Below are 20692 nucleotides of genomic sequence, written 5' to 3' on the forward strand. Positions count from 1 at the left end.
AAAACCTTTAAAAATTTCCCTTTAAGAATTTAGAACCAAAGATGCGTTAGAAAGTTACATCCAGAGAGAATGACTTTGTGAGGACGTGATCCCCTGCGTTTTCTTAAGGCTGAGGTTAAGCATGGAGATTTTAAGAGATTGCGAAGTCTACACCAACGGTCGAGATAAGACTGCAATCTCATCTCCACCATTGCACAACAGGTGGCCAAGTGGGTCGTGTATACACCAAATTGACGCTTAAAACCTTCGGTTTGGTCTAGCAGGTTTAGAAATCTTAAATCCTGTTTGTTCCGCCGTGCCGGTTAAGGATTACTTAAGCAAAAGAGAGTTAAAAAACACATACAGTACTTCTTAAATTTTCTCACTTAAAAGTTTCTGCAATAGACAGATCCGAGATCCCAGCTATCAGATCATCGATATTGCTCTTCTCGGCAACATCATTCAGCAGTGGCTGTGGAAGGGGCTGGACCGTGGAAGACTCATCGAGGGCCTTCTTCAGCTGCAGCACCAACCCATCTTCCTCATCATCGTCCCCCACAATCTCCAGATCCCACACCTTGAATATCTCTTGCTGAGTTACTTTGACCGGATCCTCTGTCACATTAGAATAGTCAATGTCTTCTTGAATGTATGTGCTCATGAAATCATCCTTGAAGACTTGAGACGATACTGACTCTGGTTCTTCTTCTACTTCTGCCTCTCCATTGCTCACTGACCCATCTTCTTCTATACTTTCAACACCTCCAAGATCTTTAGTAGGATCGTCCACTGGTTCAGGGGTTCCATTCTCTGCTATGGGCTCTGAAAAGTAATGATCTTGTAAAGAATTCGTTGACGGGTCTGATTCAAAGGTTATCAAAGAGACAATCTCACTGACTTCTTCATTCGATGAATCATATTTACTGTTGGCTGAATCAGCTTCGGGTTGGAATGACCGTAGTAGATCAAGTGGCTCGGATTCAGTCATATCCTCATCTGGAGGCAGGACACTACTACTAGTTGTTCCTGTTGACGAAGGAACAAACATCTCCGGATGGATATCGATGATTTCAGTTAAAGCATCTCTGAAAGTTTCCCAATGATTGTGGTCTGAATCATCTGGAAAGCTGATGATGCAGGAATCAGCCCAAGCTAAACACTCTGGAGAAAGATCTTCCTCGTTTCTAACAGAAAGAGAAACCCCTGCAATGTCTTCTCCTTCAACCATGGCTACAACAAAAAAGCACATCCAGATCTTTCATCAGATGATAGAGGGTGTATTCTCCAAGAACATCTAACGAAACTAAGAGCAGAAGACACTAATTTCAATAAACAAAACTACGATTACATCGATGAAGTAAGAAAGATCAATTACGCGTCTTCTTCACCACCAAAAGTGAAATGCCTAATAACTAAAACTCGAATTCACGCACGAATCAAAAGATCACAGAAAACACAAAGGTGACGGATCGAATCAAACATCAAATAAGTAAACAGCTTCGTTTAAGCATACCTAATTCCACGATTAAGTCCATTGATTAGTGGGCAATTCAATTCACGGAAGTAGTTAAGGAAAATGACTAACCTTTATCGATGCGAGAATCCCAGAAAACCCTAATTTCGGAATAAGAAAACTAATTTTAAATCACCGGAGACCTCCGACTGAAGAAGAAGAAGAAGAAGAAGAAGAAGCGACGTTGAGTTTGTTGGATAGACTTGTGACAAGTACGACGTCGTTTGAGTGTCAAGTCGGGTAACTTGTTCCTTTTATTTTTATTTTTTAGCCCAAAAATATTTTGAGATTTACAGAAAGTCACATACTTTGTAAATAGTAAGATGTGATCCTAAATTGTAAATAGTAAAACACACTTTGGAAAAAGTATACCATTGCCATCTTCAAATGTGCCTTACCTACACTTTTTGATTTTAGTTCCTAGTTTAACTTTTTGATTTAGTTACAAATCTTTTGAAAAATCTAAAAAAGGCAGAGTCGTCTAACATTGAGTTGGCCTTAAAATAAGCCAAGACACCAACGATAGGTGCATTGATGTAAGTCGTCGGCTCCGTCTCACTTGCATTTGTCCGACCTCCTATGAATTTGTCATCTATGTCGGGTCCCCCGATCACCGCACCTACTAAAATGTTGGGGTCTGGATTTGGTGATGCGAAAACATTAATCCATCCTTCTGAGCATTTGATGGCCGTGGGATGAGTCTTCATAGACGGTGAGGATGCACCTCGGTGATGGATTTGTTGCGGATACCGACTACCGTACCCGATCATGTATGACATTTTCATCGGATTATCTCCCAAAATGTAGTCCACCTACCAAATATATTAAATCATTGTGAATTTACCATAAAACCGATCTAGTTAGTTAAATATAGACCATTTTATCAAGACAAACTATATGTACTAACGTACTTGTCGTTTGGCCAAGCGATGGAGAGACTCAGGTTGGATCTTGAGACTACCACACTGGAGCTGTTGAGAGGATTTAGAGAGGTAATTGGCGTAGGTGAGAAGGAGAAAAGACAATGCGACGGTGTTTTGGAGCTGGCTGCTTCCTGCTTTGTAAAGAAGGCCACCGGGAGAGTAACGCATATGTGAACCCGGAGTTTCCAGAAAATATGAACACATCAATTTTTCGGCTGTATTCTTATACGGTGCAATCGCAGCTACATTCTTCTCAAATACTTCCTATATCCACAACAAATATACCTCAAACGGTTTAGAATAAAATGTATCGATGGGATCATATGTTTTGTTTTAGACCGCGGTATACCAGAATATATTCATAATTATATTTAAGCGTAGTAGTTATAATATGAATTACGATCATCTCGTCATTTTAAAATCATAGAGAATTATTAATTGGATTCAACCTTTGCAACGAGAACATTGATGCCCCCAACCAGAGCCGGCCAAGAGTACAAGCATGGCAAGCAGGTGCTTGCAGCCGTCAGAGAATATAGTCATTAATCGGCCTTTTATACATGTAAAGTTCTCTTGGTCTGATGGTAAAGGTAGTGCGATTTTAATGTTAAGTGCTTGGTTCGAATCCCAGCCCTTTATTTATTTGTTAATCAATAATTCTTTTTTTTTTAAAGTAATTATAAAAAATTTAGGCTTGCAGCCCACAAATACTCAGCGCCAGCTCTGCCCCCAACTTTGTTATCCCATCCAAACTCGAAGTAATTAAAATCTTCCCCGAAAGATTGACGATTGTCCACTAAGTATTTTAAGTAAGAATCTTGACCGGTCGCTCTTCTCAGCCATGCAGCTCCCCATAATAACTCATCCTATATGAGAATAACATGATATCACTTAAAACCAATCTAGACCGATTTAATTTTTTACATAAGATATTAGCTCGAGAAATAGCTAGAGATTACCTCATATCCGTTTACACTGCAGTAAAATGGGCAAACGGCAAGTTTAGTCGCAGGATTATCGGTATAAGAACCTCGATGTGAATCTGCGTACTCAAAAGTTTTTATAGCGTTATCGAGCAATAATTGAGAATATATAGGATCAAATCGTCTGAATGCGATTGAGGCGGCTGCTAACGCAGCTGCGACTTCTCCCGCTAAATCAGAGGCTGGGTTCGGTGCTTCCACAGCGTAAGCAGTACGTGGTGTGTCCATATCCTCTGGTCTCTCCCAACACTGATGATCCGGTGTTGCTTCACCTACCTTAAATATCATTACAAACCCCATAAATCGAATTCTCAATATATATCCATCAGTTAAGCAGTTACGAAATATTATGGCTAATTAGGTTATTACTCTCTTTTCTGCAAAAAGACAAAAGTGAACATATATAAAAAAAAAAAAAACAATAGGTAGAGTGACCGTACTTGGACGAAGATGCGATTAGGGAGTTGCGAAACGGTCTTAAGGAGACAATCGGTTCCCCAGCGGAGAGCAACGTGGTTGTCACGGAGATCAGCCGGAGACATGTAACTTCCGAAGTCGTTAGCGCTCCACGCAAGCATCGTAATCGAAAAAGCCATCGGAAAGTGGAACTTAATGTTGTCTCCAGCGTCGTAGTAACCACCAACGAGGTCGGCATTGAGGTTTTCGCCGTCCTTGAGTGCGGAGTGACGGCGCCACGTCAGCCTTTGATTGCTTGGAAGATAACCAGAGCGTTGACCTTCGAAGAAGAGGATGGACTTCGTGAGAGCATCGGAGTAGTTGTGAGAGATAGTCGTTGGTACGAGGACGAGGAGGAGAACTATGGCAGACCAAATCGATGGCTTCATTGTTGTGTTTTTTTCTTTTAGGGTTTATGAGACATGACTGTCTGAATAAGACGATGCATATATTCGGTTTTCATTCGATCTTTTTTTTTTCTATGGAAACTTTCTCAAGTCCTCAACAATGACTTGTCATAAACCAGAACTTTGTGCTTTTATTAATTTCCCCTTTTTAGTAGTTTAGTTTAATGGGATATATGGGCGAGGTTTTTTTCCCCAATTTTAATCTCCCAGTAGCTTGCATAACAATGGGGTTGCATGAAAGGATCTATTTTTTTTAATTAAAAAGAGTTTCCAAAATGTATTAGATACTCTTTAGTTTAGGCATTAATAATTAGAAACAGAGCTCTAAAGCAGAGTCTATTTTATGTATAAAGAGGATCTGAATCATTACCACATTTTTTTTTTTTTGCAGCAATCTAGAGAGAAGAGATCTGGTTTATACTTTATTCTTTATACTATGAAAACTAGGTTCAACGCTCTTTCAATACTGTATCTGTGAAGTGTAAACAGTCTATACCAACCAGAATTAAGAACAAACTTTATTACGATCCTTCTGTAAAAGCCAAGGGAGTCGTTGTAGTCAAAAACAAGATTGAAGATGAATGGGGTCGTCGTTAGACGTGATTGTGATGATTCTAACCAATCAAAAAGCATTCATCAGCATTGATAACCTAATGTTACCGTTGTAACAAATTTCCAAGTTTTTTTTTTTATTTTTGTGAGCCCAAATATATATAAAAAATATAAAAGTAAATAAATAAAAATCTCGTCGAAGAAAAAAGGAAACAACCAAACCTAAAATCAAAAATCTCTGTTCTCCTTCTCTCTTTGAGAAATGAAAAAAAAAAAAAAAAAATAGAACGTGTACTTAGCAACAACTAAGCAACAAATCCTACAAATGTGGAGCCATTATTGAAAGACAAAGACCTAATCAACTAACAAATTCTTTTCCTAAACTGTTTCGCTGCAAGTAGGAACAGTTTACCTTGATACTTCAACCAATCCGAGCATCCTCCTTAGTTTCACGAACGTCTCTAACTTCAGTGGTTTAGTCATGATATCGGCCAATTGGTCTTGTGTGCCACAATGTATCAGCTTTATTTTGTCTTCTCCAGTTAGCTCCCTTAAGTAATGAAAATGAACCTCGATGTGTTTGCTCCGACCATGGTGAATTGGATTCTTTGAAAGTTGAAAGGTTGAACTGTTGTCACACTTGATAGTGATGCATTCTTCAGGACTTTCTCCAAGTTTGTCAAGTACTCTAGCCATCCAGACACCTTGTGTTGCACATGACACAGCTGCTATGTACTCAGCTTCCGTAGTTGATAATGCCACGATGGACTGCTTCTTTGAGCTCCATGATACTGCACCTCCAGCTAGCTTGAACACATAACCCGAAGTACTCTTCCGATCATCCAGGTCTCCAGCATAATCACTATCCGTATAAGCATGAAACCCCTTGTCTCCTCCACGCTTGTACAAAATACCAAGTTCTGCAGTATTTTTCACATACCTTAGAACTCGTTTCAGCACTTTGAAGTGTGCCTCTGTTGGATTCTCCATATAGCGACTCGCTAGTCCCACCACAAAGGTCAAGTCTGGTCGTGTAACAGTGAGGTACATCAGACTCCCGATCATCTGCTTGTAAAGGGTGGTATCGAAGACTGTTTCTTCTCCTTTTTTAGACAGTTTAACTCATGGAACGATAGGATTGTTTACTCCATTGCAGGCACTCATCTCAAACTTCTCTAAGACTTCTTTGGCAAACTTCCTCTGGAAAATGTAGATTCCTTCTTCTTTCTGCTGTATCTCAACACCCAGAAAGTATCTCATCTTGCCAAGATCGGTCATGTCGAAGTTTCTCTTCACTGATTCCTTGAAGTTGTTGATCAGCTTCTAACAATTTCCTGTAAAGTTCAAGTCATCAACGTACAGACTTACAATGAGGATTTGGCCTTGCTTTTCTGTCTTGACGAACAGGGTGTGCTCTGATTCATTCTTCTCAAATCCTTCCCTGATGAAGTAACTCTCTATCTTACTGAACCAATCCCTTGGAGCCTGTTTCAGTCCATAGAGAGCTTTTCTCAGTTTATCGACTTTTCCTTCGCTTCCTTTCTTCAAGAAACCTTGAGGTTGATCAATGAACACAGTCTCTTGCAACTCTCCATGCAAGAATGCACTTTTAACATCAAGTTGATAGATGTTCCAGTTCCGATATGCTGCTTTTGCGATGATCATCCTAATGGTATCCCACCTTGCAACTGGTGCATAAACTTCATTGTAGTTAACACCAAACTTTTGTGCATATCCTTTTGCAACCAACCTTGCCTTGTACTTGTCTATCTCCCCATGTTCATTGTACTTCGTCTTGAACACCCACTTAATCCCAATGATGTTTGTGTCTGCGGGTTGATCGACAAGCTCCCAGGTTTGGTTTTTCTCGATTGATTCTATCTCGGCTCTCATGGCTTCTTTCCATATCGCAGACTCTACTGCTTAATCAAATGTTGTGGGATCCCTAACTGCAGTGATGGCTTGAAGGACCATAGCTTCTTCTCCAACATCAAGTAGACCACACTCATAGTCCTGCAAATAAGTAGGGCGTCTTATGTCTCGTCTGGTCCTAGCAACTGCAGCCGGTTCCTCATCTATTGCATCTTCTTCTTCTGCATTTACTGCACCTTCCTCTTCTACAGGTGCTGGAACCTCCTCTTCTCCAACCTCATGATCTTCGTCATTCTCCCAAGCAAGTACTTCAGACTCTGCATTTGTGCCATAAGCATCATTCCTTCCCCACTCCCAATTTTTTGCTTCTTCGAAGACAACATCTCTACTCACCAGAATTTTCTTTGAAATGAGATTGTACATACGGTAAGCCTTTGATTCGTCACTAAAACCCAAAAAGATGCACTTGCAGCTTTTGTCATCCAGCTTGGTTCTCTTTGCTTCAGGTATATGGACATGATCGATGCAACCAAACACTTTGAAGTGTTTTATGTCTGGCTTAATCCCATTCCAAGCTTCTTCAGGTGTTTGATTCTCCAAGGATGTCGTAGGATTGCGAGTCAGGATATAGGTTATCCATCTAACTCCTTCAGCCCAGAACTCTTTTGGCATTTTCTTCTCAGTGAGTGTGCTTCGAACCAGGTTCATGATGGTTTGATTTCTTCTCTCAGCCACGCCATTCTGCTGGGGAGTGTAGGCAGCAGTGAGTTATCGTTTGATTCCATGAGTTCTACAGAACTCATCGAACTCGTTGGAACAGAACTCTCCTCCTCTATCTGTCCTGAGACAACATATCAACACACCAGATTCCTTTTCTACACTAGCTTTGAAGTTCTTGAACATGCTAAAAGCTTCTGATTTTTCTGCGATGATATAACTCCACATCTTCCTACTATGATCATCGATGAGAGTAAGGATATACCTTTTGTGACCGATTGATGCAAGAGTGATCGGTCCACAAATGTCAGCATGTATTAGTTGCAGGTTCCTTGTAGCTCTCCATGAACTTTTCTTTGGAAATGACCCTCTTTTCTGCTTTCCCACCAGACAATTGTCACACACCTTCTTTGTTACTTCAATGTGTGGAAGTCCTCTCACCATCTTCTTGTGACTCAGCATGTGTAAGCTATTGTAGCTTAGGTGTCCGAATCTGCAGTGCCAAAGATGAGCATCTCTTGTCGCTTCAACCTGAAGACAAGCGACTGCTCCTACCACTTGTGTCGGGATTATGAACATGCGGTTTGTGCTCATTGCAGTCTCGACGATGAGTCCTCTTGATGGATGATAGATCTTGCATACATTATCTTGTATGAGAATTGCAAGACTCCTCTCTTGTAGCTGACCTATGCTCAAGAGGTTGTTGCTTAGTTCTGAAACATAGTAGACATCCTGTATGATTTGAGTCATACCATTCACCCTGATCTTGATACTGCTTTTTCCTTGCACCGCCATTCGAGCACCGTTTCCCAGCTTCACAGAGTGACAAAAGTTCATGTCTATCTCTGAGAACCATTTTTTGTTGCCAGTCATGTGGTTGCTGCAACCGCTGTCTAGGAACCACAAGTCTTCCATCTTGGAGCCGTTGAGTTCAGCGTGTGCCATGAGCAACAGTTCTTCTTCTTCATTGAATTCAACGTAATTCACTTGCTTCTCTGCTCCAGGACATTCAAACTGAAAATGTCCCAACTTGTGACACTTGAAGCACTCGATCAAGGACTTGTCAAATCCTTGTCTCCCTCGACCTCTGCCTTTACCTCGTGATGCTCCTCTTCTTCCTCTTCCTCGAGTTCCACTCCACTCGTTGAACTCTGCGGTCACCTTCAAGAAATTGTCGCTGCTGCTGGATCTTTTGGCATGCTTCACTATATTTTGATCATGACACAACAATGAGCTTTGTAGAGCATCCACAAAAAGATTGTCTATGTCTTTGGACTCCTCGATGGAACACACTATGTAGGTGAATTTTTCAGAGAGTGTGCGCAGGATCTTCTCAACGATTTTGTTGTCCGACATGTCCTCTCCAACGTTCCTCATGTCTGTCGCCACCAGCAAGACTCTTCCAAAATACTCTGTGATGGTCTCTGCCTCTTTCATCTCCAGAACCTCAAACTCTCTTCGCAAACGTTGAAGCTGAGCTCTCTTCACACGCTCATTTCCCTGATATTTTGATTTAAGGGAATCCCACATCTGCTTGGCAGTATTCTTCGGGATGATTGTCTTGAGGATGGACTTGTCAATCGCTTGGAACAGGTAATTTTTCACCTTTAGATCTTTGAGCTTTTTCTCAGCGAGCTCCTGTCTCTGTGCTCCGTTGAGGACCACCCCTCTAGCTGGCTCGACATAGCCTTCCTCTATTAGATCCCACCACTCCTTGGATCTTATGAGATTCTCCATCAACATGCTCCAATGTTCGAAATCTCCATCGAACTTTGGTATCGTTGTCACCACCTTCATGTCTGCATCATTCGACATGTTTCTCTCACTCTGTTTATCTCACTCTGTTTTCTGTAAGCTCACAACTCTCAAATAAGGAATTTTGCTCTGATACCAGATGTTAATTGTAGAACAAACGGTTTCTGGACCAAAAGCATACCTTCGATCTTATTGAATAAGGCTCTTAAATAGCCAAAGCAAAACAACCACACCTCCTTATCATACGGAGGATTTTCTACAACAACGAAACAAACTAGAACGTGTTACTTAGCAACAACAAAGCAACTACTCCTACAAATATGGAGCCATTATTGAAAGACAAAGATCTAATCAACTAACAGTTTCGTGATTGATCTCCATCCTCTGTCTTGACTCTTGAGTGATCCACAACGATATCGGTACGGCTTTTCCTAATTATATTTCACCGGCGGCGAAGGAGGAAGAAAGAAGATAGGAGGAGATTGGGGCAGTGAAAGAGACGAGTAGCTAAGAAGGTTCGATGGCTTTAATGAGACTACTACACATAGATAAAATCATTCCCCTCAGAGGATGAAAGAAGATAAAAAAAAAAATCAAGAGTTTCAGCGATCGACATCAATCAACAAAGAAAGAGCCCTGCAAAAAAAAAGGTTTTGTTCCTTTCTTAAAAAAAATTAATGTTTTTTTAACCAGATAAAAAAAGTTTTTTTGGAAGATATAAATGAATAAATAAACCAAACAAAATGTTTTTTTTTTAATCTACTTCTACATAAATTTAAGTGTGAAATTTTAAAATGTTGAAGAAATGGACTTTACCCATCATGTCCATAGGAACTTTTTTGGTCCACTAGTTTTAGACGTGGTGTCATAAATTCAACATATTTTCACATTTAAATTAATATTTTTAACGTTTTCAAATAAAATATTATTTTTAAATAAACCATTTTGTTTTTTTTGAACTAAGATTACATATATTTTTAGTTCAATCAATATATATATATATATGTACATTTTTATTTGTCATATATATATATTTTACAAAGTTGGAAAGGAAATTAAAATCAAGAGAACTTGGGGTTGCTTTTAAAGTACGCCAAGATACCAACAAAAGGTGCATTGATGTAAGTTGTGGGCTCGGTCTCGCTAGCATTTGTCCGACCTCCAATAAATTTATCATCGACGTCAGGGCCGCCAATCACCGCACCTATAAGAATGTTGGGGTTTGGATTGGGTGATGAGAAAATTTTCCATCCTTGTAAGCACCCGAAGGCAGTCGGATGAATGGTAACAGACGGTACAGACGAGCCACGGTGGTGGATCAGTCGTGGGTACCGCTCACCGTACCCAATCATGTATGACAACTTCATTGGATTATCTCCCAAAACATAGTCTACCTTTAATTTAAATAATATACACAAATAAGAACTGTTTATCAGATGCTTTGATCGGTAAAAAAATATGAAAAATAATAATCTTACAAATTTTTGAATTGACTCATATTGGCCAGCAAATAACTAATGTACCTGTCTTTTGACAATGCGGCGAAGAGAGTCTGGTTGAAACTTGAGGTTACCACAACTGAGCTGTTGAGAGGATTTAGAGAGGTAATCTGCGTAGGTAAGGAGGAGGAAAGACAGAGCAGCTGTGTTCTGGAGCTGGCTGCTTCCATGTTTATAAAGGAGACCGCCGGGAGTGTAACTCATGTGTGGACCGGTCGTTTCCAGGAAAAATGCACACATCATTTCCTCTGCGGTATCTTTATATGGTGCTAAAACGGTCATATTCTTCTGAAATACTTCCTGTTGACCAAATTGATTTAAAACGCGTGTACATCAGTTAGTTTTTTAACCACTTCTAATTTTTGGGGAAAAAAAAAAGAGTAGAAGATAACCACGAGAATTAACAGATTTCTTGAAAAAATATACACTTTGTAAGCAAAATAGTATGTTGTGTATATGGTCTACGTATCATAACAATTTACGACTATGAGTATTATCGTATTTTATAGTTTCACTCGAAGATCGTATAGAGAATATATTGGAGATTCGGGCCAAACCTTGGCAATGAGAACATTAACACCCCCAACTTTGTTGTCCCAGCCAAACTCCAAGTAATTGTTATCTGCACCGAAAGCTTGACGATTATTCATTAAGTATCTGAGATAATAGTCTATGCCCGTTGCTCTTCTCAGCCACGCAGCTCCCCATAGCAACTCATCCTGTTGGAAACAACATATGATGATTTGTATAATATTAAAACCGACTAATAAAATTTTGATTGTACAATATGTGGAGGAAAAAATGAAGATATACCTTATATCCATTAACACTACAGTAAAACGGGCAAACGGCTTTGTTCACCCGTGGATTATCGGTATAAGAACCTCGACGTGAATCTGCATACTGAAACGTTCGTATGGCTTTATCGAGTAGTATTTTGGAATATCTCGGGTTTGATTGTTTGAATGCAATTGAAGCGGCTGCTAAAGCAGCTGTGATTTCGCCCGCTAAATCGGAAGCTGGAAATGATGCATCTAAGGGGAAAGCGGTTCGTGGCGTGTCCATATCTTCCGGTCTTTCCCAACAATCATGATCCGGTTGTGCTTCACCTACCTATACCATGTTAATCTTATGTTGTTAGTATGTACACATTAAAATCAGAATCATGATCTTTTTCCATTTAAATCTGTGATATCTCGTAGAAAAGGAGATTAGTTACATAAAAAGAAACTAATCAACAAAAATTGATTACTTCTTCTAAGAGAAGATATATATACAAATTTGATTCTGTCTCTATCAACAAACTGTATCTACACACCTTGGAGTTTTATAACTTCCTCCCGACTGTAAAATAACCGTAATATAGATTCTTGATAAAATCATAGGTGATTTTAGTTATACACTAGTATACCCAACCACGCAGATAAAAAGAAAAAGTATACCCCAATATATCATGTCTAGTTTTCATGATATAAGTATAATACCAAAGTTTTAAATAAGTGTGGGTAAAATGACAAAAATTGGTGAAAATCAAATTCTTGATAACGGTATGTATTGGTGGATAAATATATATAACTATAATTGTTACGTCCATAGATGGTGAAAATCATATGGACGATCACAGTAAATAAAACGACCGACGTGTAACGTGTTATGGGTTTATACGTACTTGGACGAAAATGCGATTAGGGAGTTGTGAAACGGTCTTAAGGAGGTAATCGGTGGCCCACTTGAGAGCTACGAGACTATGTCCGAGATCATTCGGAGACATGTAACTTCCGAAGTCAATAGCACTCCAAGCAAGCATCGTGGCCGTAAAAGCCATCGGAAAATGAAACTTAACGTTGTCTCCGGCGTCGTAGTAACCACCAACGAGGTCGGTATTAAGGTTTCTGCCGTCGTTGAGTGCGGAGTTACCTCGCCATGCCATCCTTTGTTGCTTTGGAAGACGACCAGAGCGTTGACCTTCGAAAAAGAGGATTGACTTTCTAAGAGCGTCGGAGTAGTCGTGAGGGATCGCCGTCGGTAGAATGAGAAGGACAAGTATGAAAACGGTTACAAAGTAAACCGATGGTTTCATTTTTCTTAAATTTAATTAGGACTTGGTGAGATTTTGTTGTTTTGGCATTTAGTTTTGGGGGTTCATATTTATAGACACATAATGGTGGCTACTGCCTACTGATTCTGGTTTTGCGTATACGTATTTTGGGTGATTTGGTAATTAATCAATACGACGTATTGGTTTGTTAAAGATCCATGCATGTACTGTCAAAGAGATTATTCACGATACTCTCATAGATTTTTTTTTTTTTTTTTCTTCTTTCACCTCGAATTCTCTAGTGAATTTTCAAGAAACTATCTATTAAATTTAGATCAATATCTTTGCACTTATTCATTTTAAAAGATCATATATTTTTCTTTATACCTCAATACATTTAAGATAAGTGTATTCTAGTATATAGTAATTTCTTTAAAAATAAGATTTGATAGATTTGAATCATTTGATCACCTGCTTTTTTATAGTGCCAGGTGTGGTAAAAATATTCCACATTTGTTTTTCTTTCTTTTATATGTTTACATTTGTAGAAGAATTATACTGCAAATAGGTGCAATGAGAAACAAAAAAATATTTAAATTAGATGACTCATCAATTTACAAAAAGAAAAAAAATAATTATCACAAATTTTTCATTTTCAGGCATAAGAAGAAATGGAAGGGTACAAAGAATAGGGGAACGAGATCTTGGGGGTGTATTTAACTTACATTTTAAGTGATTTTTGTAAAATTTACAAATGTTATGTTATTCAATCATGAATTTTTAAAAGTCTATTAAAATCCACTGTTATTAAACTGGTGATTTAAAAATCTATTTTCAAATCAATTATTATTCAAAACAGTTTTGAGGATTTGAATTTTAATAACTTTTAGAGATTCTGGAGGATTTGAGAGAATTTGTTTAATTAAAAATACAGAAATCCAAATTTCATGGTTTTAGCTGGATTTGAAAATCTTTTACAGAAAATCATATAAACTTCTCTAAAATCTATCAAAATTCTAAATTTCCTAAATCCCATAAAATTCTCCAAAATCATGGTTTTAATACACCACCATTAATGTTTTAATCAACAAATCTATTTTAAAAGTAAGGAAAATTTGAATGTATAACCAAAAAAAAATACTTTAATTTATTGTATCACAATTATAACCATGAAATGTTATATAGGATATAATTTATGTATTAATGACAACTTTATCCTTACCACCATCACTCTTATCATCACCCCTTACCAGAACCAGTCACCGTCCACCACCTCCGGCCACCCACCTCCAGTCACCACCACCACCATTGCCACCAAACCGTCAAAGGTAACTTTTTTTCTACCCCTCATGTTATTCACTTAATTTTTTAAAATAGTCTGCTATATTCTTAATTATATGTTTAAATTTGGCTAATTGGCAAATTGACCCAAAAATTAAAGTAAAAGTTTTATTTCATTTCTGCTTTGGCCAAATAAAATTCAGATTTGTACCCAAAAAAAAACATGAATGGACTATGTAATATGATTAATAAAGTGAATTTTATGAGAATAACGTTTGTCCTGATAGAGAAATTTCTTGTTGATAAATCATTTTTTGATACTGAAACGTGATAGATAAATTTCTTGTTGATCATTTTCGTGAAAGTGAGCTATACTTTTCGTCCTGAATCTTGAACCGAGCTTGTGTGCAACGATTCGAAATCCTATGACAGATTTCATATGTTTAATTAAACCGGACAATATATTTTGCTCTTGAGGCTTGACAACATAGTAATTAGCATCTGTTTAGTGGAATAACTTTCAGGTCAGATTTCAAAACGCGAGTACATACATAGTAAATATAACGAGTTAAGTAAGTATAAAAGCTCTGTTTATTCTAAAGACTTATTCGTGTACCGTATCTTATCTTGTCTGTTAAATCTGCTCCATATCGTATTCTTTTATTTCTCTACACAATGATCTACCTGACTACCTCCTTCTGGTAATTTTATTGTCTGATTATATTTTATAGAAAGCACCCGTTTGTTCGTTTATATCAGTCACATCATCATCTCTCGTTATAGTTTCCACAATTGTCCCGTTATTTATTTTCAAAATATTTTAATTTCAAGCATATCCAAACTAAGACAAATTTCTTTAAAAATCTGAATACCTAAAATAGTATTAATTGTGTATATTACATTTATTAGGAACTATGACCAACCGCTATTATTAGGTTTAGTTGCAGGGTAGTTTTCGATTAATTTTTCTGATATTTAATTTAGAATATCCAATTATAAATTTGTTGACTAGAGTTGCATACTTGCATCAATGGAACATTTGTATAATCATAGACCTATAAAATGTATATTATGGAATGATTACAATCATTACATAATAAGTACGGAAGCACAACAAACCAAAACAATACTGATATTATTGCTCAAGTTACAAGAAATGTGTATGCATATATATCTATCTTCAGATATGCCACTAAAATATTAAATAATTGAAGCAATAATTCACGGAAACTGAATTAAGATAGAATCTCGAGAGAAAAAATAGCATGGAAAACATAATTTTCAAATAATGAAAGTCTAGCTAACGGTCATCGTCATGTTAGTTCATACTATAATCAATTTCTTAACCTAATTTTTTTTTCTGTACCACTACAAAAAAAACTCATGTATCAATTATAGGTTAAAAAAAAAATATGGATATGAGATCTATCTTTAACAAAATTAAATAAAACTTTTACCCGTTTTCCTTAGCAACCATCAAATATATATATGGTAGACTATCAATTACATTTGTAGAAAAATAAAATCAAAATGTAAAAAACAGGTGAATAATCCGAACAAGTTATTCAGATTACTAAAAAAAAAGACTTCTTTTTTCTTTGCATGGGCAAGATGAGAGACTTCTAAAAAAACATGTACTCCCATACTCCTAGCTACAACTTTAGAACTAAATTCCATGACGTCAGCTAAAACTGGGATTGGCTGCAAAGTAAGCCAAGACGCCAACGAAAGGAGCATTGATGTAAGTAGTTGGCTCGGACTTGCGGAAATCGGACCGATCATCATCGTACTTATCATCCTCCCCGGGCCCTCCCACCACCGCTCCAATCAAAACGTTCGGGTTTGGTTCGGTCGAATTGAAATAAACCGACCCGTCTTTGCACCCGATCGCTCCTGGATGATCAGAGATCGACGGTAACGATGAGCCACGGTGGTGGATCTTCTTTGGATACCTCTCTCCATACCCGACCATGTACGATAGTCCCATCGGATTGTCTCCCAAAATATAGTCCACCTTCACTTTCCAATAAACATTCAAGATTACACTTAATTTGCAGACCCAAATAGGCTAACCAATTTAATCACTTAAATTCTTAAACCAAACCAAACAGGTCTAACCTGTTTCTTGGCGAGACGGCGGAGATAATCAGGAGGGACGGCAAGGGTGCCGCAACTGAGGGAGAGAGAGCTCCTAGAAAGATATTGAGCGTAGACAAGGAGGAGGAAAGATATGGTGGTGGCATGTTGCAGCTGGCTACCTCCGGGCTTGTAAAGTAGACCGGCCGGAGTGTACTCAACGTGCGTTCCTGGAGATTCCGGGACCAGACTACACATGAAGCTCTCCGCCGATGCCTTGTACGCCTCTAAGTTGTACATATTCCCTTCTATCACTTCCTGTACCGAAATTAAATTAAACTCCAATTTCATCGGTTATCGTACCGGTTTGATTTCTTAACCGGGTGGTGGTGGTGGTTTCACGTGCGCGGAAAGAAAAGAACACATACTGTAACTTTATTATTTATGCACGTGCAAGGCTCGTGTTTTCTACTAACTTTTTTACTATTTTAAAGTTAATTTTGATTTGAACCCCTAACTTTAATGTTAATATAATTTAGGAAACTAACCTTTGAAACGAGAATATTAAGTCCACCAACTTTGTTGTCCCAGCCAAATTCGTCGACGTTATCGCTAGCACCAAACGGTTCACGGTTACTCTCTATGTAATTAAGGTAGCTTTCATCACCAGTAGCTTTTCTCAACCAAGCTGCTCCCCACAATAACTCATCCTATACCCATACCAATTTTCATAATTAAAAAAATCATCAAGAAAATTAATAAAATACTTATACATGATTCTATAATGATCCTACGTTGAATAATTGTTACCAACTCAACTCCTTTAGTGAGACAAATTTACAAATGTTGAAATTTTGTGTTTTACCTGAAATCCGTTGAAGTCACAGTAAAAAGGACAAACGTCATTTTTAATATCATCATTGCTGCTATAAGCACCGCGATACGTATCAGCGAACTGAAAAGTTTTGACGGCATTTTGGAGCAACGTTTGAGAGTAGCTTGGATCCGATGATCGGAAAGCAATTGAAGCAGCTGAGAAGGCCGCGGTGATCTCTCCGGCAACTTCAGAAGCCGGATTTGGGGCATTAACAGCGTAAGCAGTCCGTGGTGTGTCCATATCTTCAGGTCTTTCCCAGCAATTATGATCTGCAATTGGATCACCTACCTGTATTCACAAGCTCGTTTATTTTTTCTTTCTACTTTAGTTAGTTTTCACTTTTCAAATAATTATAATATCCAGCCAAAAAAAAATGTAGATATAAATAATGTTAATGAATAAAGTAAGAAATAATATACCTAATTAACAACATCAACATCAAATATGATGTCTGTTTTCTCTAATATTGGAACTAAGAGAATTAAACGATTCTGAGAAAGAAGTCTCTATCATCGCATCTCAACTCTAATTACTGAATGATGATCATATGTATAGTTTCATTTAAATTATGATGCAACGACCTTCAAATCAATGTTGAGAATTCTAAAAGCCATTCACTAATTTATTTTATATAAATGTGTATTATTGAATTTTATCATTATCCAATTATAGTCAACAAAATTTATTGTTGTAGGTTCCAAAAAATAAAATAGCAGAAAAAAATAATCACAAACTAAAACGCAGTAATAGTAGGTTGGTCATATTTGTATTTACTACAAAGTACGGACACACACAAAATTAAATTGACATTTACGTTGCCAACTTGTAAAATTCATAGTAAAGTTTTGTCTGGTCACTCTATGACATGCGTGTGTTACGTACTGGACCTTGTCATTAACAAAAACAAATTAAATTGAAATTTTTTTTTTTTGGACCAATTGATATTTATTCATGATTGATAATTTCCAATAGAGAAAGAAATAAATCAAGTGAAAGAGAGAGAGAAATAGAAGCAAGGACCAAGGAAAAAAAGTGTGAGGCAACGACAAAATTGAGAAAAGGGTTAAATGCAGAGGAGGGAGACTCTTGAGAGTCCAAAACAAACACTTCACGGGTTAGTTTCATTCATTTCTATCTCTTTGGCAACTCAAACGATTCAGTTTCCTAAATCTTCGCTATTTAATTTCCCTAATTACCCTTCCCAATTGTTACATATTCACTAATAATGCCACTCACCGGCAAAAAGCAGTTTACGAAATTGAATAGACGACGGACATTAGATTAAAACCACCACACTAACCTGGACGAAGATGCGGTTAGGTAGCTGAGAAACTGATTTGAGAAGGTAATTAGAGCTCCACCGTAGAGCCACCAGGGAATTACGGAGCTCCGACGGAGGCATGAGTTCGCCGAATTCAATTACGCTCCAGGCGAGCATTGTGGTGGTGAAAGCCATCGGGAAATTGAATTTTACGTTGTCTCCGGCGTCGTAGTAACCGCCGGTTAAATCGGTGTTGTGTGTCCAACCGTCGCTCAGACCGGAGTTACGACGCCACGTCATACGCTGGTCGTTTGGGAGGTAGCCAGATCGTTGGCCTTCGAAGAAAAGGATTGATTTCGAGAGTGCGTCGGAGTAATCGTGCTGGTTCGACGACATTGTCGGACGTAGGAGTAAGAATAAGACAAGGGAGAGAGGGTACAAACGTAAATTCATGGTTTATCGGCGTCGGTGGTGGCGGTGGACGCTGGTGGTGGTGAGGGAGCGGATACTCTCTGTGACTGAACGGTGTTTGCAACTACAACTACGAGTGTGTCACGAGATGTGTTTATATATAAGTGGGAGATTTTTATTATTATTATTATTATTAATAATAATAATAATAATAATAATAATAATATATATACAACATAATAAAGGAGTTGATGTATTATTAATTTTTTTTTTGTTGACAACAAAAAGAGATAATATTATTAATTTATTATGTGCTTTTTGTTATCTTATGTTGTTTATACTTTATAGTAGTACTATTTTTTTAGGGGGATGATTTTGTAATCGTGGGTGAACTTTTGGAACTAATTGTTTAATTAAGTACTGAATAAATGTCATTTGTGCGTGTGTGACAGCCACTTACCGACAAATGAAACTGAAGCGAGCGCGCGAGTAATCCCATGGTGTCATGTTTTTTGTTTTTTGGCTACAAGATAAACCAAAATGGGATACTTTCTCACTTCTTTTGTTTTGTTTCTAATACTCCTCTCTCTCTTTAAGAATGCAATGAGCATGTCTCTTTAGGAAAACAATGAAAGGCTGAATAATGCTCTATATTGTATTGATCATACGATTGTACAAATATTTATACACAATAGAGGATCCTATAATCTAGTAAAGATAAACACAAATCATATATTTGACATAATCCCCACAATATTTAGTCCTATCCTAATACTTCCCCTCAAGATGGTGCGTGTAAGTCTTTAACGCCCATCTTGCCAAGTAGATAACGGAACGTACGATGCGGTAACGCCTTAGTTAGAATATCAGCCAACTGGTCTTTAGTCCGAACATGAGGTGTAACAAGTGTACCATCCATGACCGCATCCCTAACAAAATGACAATCCACCTCGATGTGCTTTGTGCGTTCATGAAAAATCGGATTCGCGGCAATGTGAATCGCAGCCTTACTATCACAATGCATATACATCGGAGCGGTCTGTGCAATGCCAATGGTTTGAAGTAATTCCCGGATCCACTTCAACTCACTAAGAGTCATGGCCATTGCCCTATACTCTGCCTCCGCTGACGAACGTGAAACAACCTTCTGCTTCTTTGTCTTCCATGAGACAATCGTGTTTCCAAGCATGACAATGTAGCCGGTAAGAGACCTACGGGTCAAAGGACACTTTGCATAATCTGAATCACTAAAAGCAGTAATCCGAAGATCACTCTGATGACCGTAACAAAACCCCTTGACCAGGCGCCCCTTTCAGATATCGAACCAACCGTAGAGCCGCCACCCAATGCCTCTGTCGTGGAGCTTTCAAGAACTGTGCTAAGATATGAACAGCATAACTGATCTCAGGTCGAGTAACAGCCAAATAAACCAGGCGTCCAACCAAACGACGATATCGTGATGGCGTGGTGAAGAAAGGACCAGCATCTCGAGCCAAATTATGATTTTCTTCCATAGGTGTAGGTTCCGGTGCAGCACCAAGAAGACCACACTCCTCAATAATGTCAAGTGAATACTTTCGCTGGGACAAGTAGATACCTTCCTTGCCACGGGAAACTTCAATGCCAAGAAAATAACGTAAAACACCCAAATCCTTCATCTTAAAACACCTACTCAAGTAAGACTTGAAAGTAGAAATAAGCAGAGGGTTATCACCTCCGACAACCAAATCGTCAACATATACTAAGACAAACAGTGTAGTGCCACCACGCAGAAGTGTGAACAGAGAATAGTCTTTGTGATTCTGTTTAAAACCAAAATCAAGTAAAGCTTTAGACAGCTTGGAGAACCAACATCTCGGCGATTGACGAAGCCGTATATAGATTTCTTGAGCCGACACACACTAGTAGGATTCGCATGAGACACTCCTGGTGGCAGGGTCATGTAGACCTCGTCGTTCAAATCGCCATGTAAGAAGGCATTTTGGACGTCCATTTGATAGAACTCCCAGTTCTTTGCAGCTGCAACCTCAAGAACAATGCGAACCGTTGTCATCTTAACCACGGGAGCAAAGGTTTCTTTGTAATCCACGCC

The 20692-nt window shown here is 38.3% G+C and overlaps 4 protein-coding genes and 1 pseudogene across 4 annotated transcripts; all 5 read right to left on the bottom strand.

Annotated features, from left to right (window-relative positions):
- Positions 1 to 264: 264 nt before the first annotated feature.
- LOC104720807 (uncharacterized) lies at positions 265 to 1725 on the bottom strand. The gene is made up of 2 exons (XM_010438692.3): positions 1565 to 1725; positions 265 to 1209 (listed from the first exon to the last, which is right to left on the bottom strand). The coding sequence occupies exon 2, from the start codon at positions 1205 to 1207 to the stop codon at positions 362 to 364; it is 846 nt and encodes a 281-aa protein (XP_010436994.1). The 5' UTR covers positions 1208 to 1209; positions 1565 to 1725; the 3' UTR covers positions 265 to 361.
- Positions 1726 to 1917: 192 nt separating this feature from the next.
- On the bottom strand, positions 1918 to 4243 carry LOC104727477 (endoglucanase 22-like). The gene is made up of 7 exons (XM_010446582.2): positions 3839 to 4243; positions 3466 to 3674; positions 3375 to 3390; positions 3151 to 3281; positions 2865 to 2895; positions 2404 to 2679; positions 1918 to 2304 (listed from the first exon to the last, which is right to left on the bottom strand). Exons 1-7 carry the CDS (start codon positions 4241 to 4243, stop codon positions 1918 to 1920), a joined length of 1455 nt encoding a protein of 484 aa, XP_010444884.2.
- A 978-nt stretch (positions 4244 to 5221) lies between these two features.
- Positions 5222 to 5878, bottom strand: LOC147933491 (secreted RxLR effector protein 161 pseudogene; annotated as a pseudogene).
- Positions 5879 to 10067: 4189 nt separating this feature from the next.
- LOC104720809 (endoglucanase 23) lies at positions 10068 to 13026 on the bottom strand. The gene is made up of 5 exons (XM_010438694.3): positions 12326 to 13026; positions 11470 to 11769; positions 11214 to 11375; positions 10681 to 10956; positions 10068 to 10551 (listed from the first exon to the last, which is right to left on the bottom strand). The coding sequence occupies exons 1-5, from the start codon at positions 12734 to 12736 to the stop codon at positions 10219 to 10221; spliced, it is 1482 nt and encodes a 493-aa protein (XP_010436996.2). The 5' UTR covers positions 12737 to 13026; the 3' UTR covers positions 10068 to 10218.
- A 2409-nt stretch (positions 13027 to 15435) lies between these two features.
- LOC104720811 (endoglucanase 24) lies at positions 15436 to 18733 on the bottom strand. The gene is made up of 5 exons (XM_010438696.3): positions 18229 to 18733; positions 16917 to 17216; positions 16600 to 16761; positions 16094 to 16369; positions 15436 to 15989 (listed from the first exon to the last, which is right to left on the bottom strand). Exons 1-5 carry the CDS (start codon positions 18640 to 18642, stop codon positions 15657 to 15659), a joined length of 1485 nt encoding a protein of 494 aa, XP_010436998.1. The 5' UTR covers positions 18643 to 18733; the 3' UTR covers positions 15436 to 15656.
- Positions 18734 to 20692: the final 1959 nt, after the last annotated feature.

The sequence above is a fragment of the Camelina sativa genome, chromosome 11, assembly GCF_030686135.1.
Source record: "Camelina sativa cultivar CO46 ecotype springtype chromosome 11, ASM3068613v1".
Lineage (NCBI taxonomy): Eukaryota > Viridiplantae > Streptophyta > Magnoliopsida > Brassicales > Brassicaceae > Camelina > Camelina sativa.

Coding starts and splice junctions, on each gene's coding strand:
- LOC104720807 (XM_010438692.3), bottom strand. CDS start 1,207: ATGGTTGAAGGAGAAGACATTGCAGGGGTTTCTCTTTCTGTTAGAAAC.
- LOC104727477 (XM_010446582.2), bottom strand. CDS start 4,243: ATGAAGCCATCGATTTGGTCTGCCATAGTTCTCCTCCTCGTCCTCGTA. Junction 2,680..2,864: donor TCAATGTTCTCGTTGCAAAG/GTTGAATCCAAT, acceptor TTGTGGATATAG/GAAGTATTTGAGAAGAATGT. Junction 2,305..2,403: donor ATCGCTTGGCCAAACGACAA/GTACGTTAGTAC, acceptor TATATTTGGTAG/GTGGACTACATTTTGGGAGA.
- LOC104720809 (XM_010438694.3), bottom strand. CDS start 12,736: ATGAAACCATCGGTTTACTTTGTAACCGTTTTCATACTTGTCCTTCTC. Junction 11,770..12,325: donor CTAATCGCATTTTCGTCCAA/GTACGTATAAAC, acceptor AACATGGTATAG/GTAGGTGAAGCACAACCGGA. Junction 10,552..10,680: donor GCCGCATTGTCAAAAGACAG/GTACATTAGTTA, acceptor TTTAAATTAAAG/GTAGACTATGTTTTGGGAGA.
- LOC104720811 (XM_010438696.3), bottom strand. CDS start 18,642: ATGAATTTACGTTTGTACCCTCTCTCCCTTGTCTTATTCTTACTCCTA. Junction 16,370..16,599: donor TTAATATTCTCGTTTCAAAG/GTTAGTTTCCTA, acceptor ATTTCGGTACAG/GAAGTGATAGAAGGGAATAT. Junction 15,990..16,093: donor GCCGTCTCGCCAAGAAACAG/GTTAGACCTGTT, acceptor TGGAAAGTGAAG/GTGGACTATATTTTGGGAGA.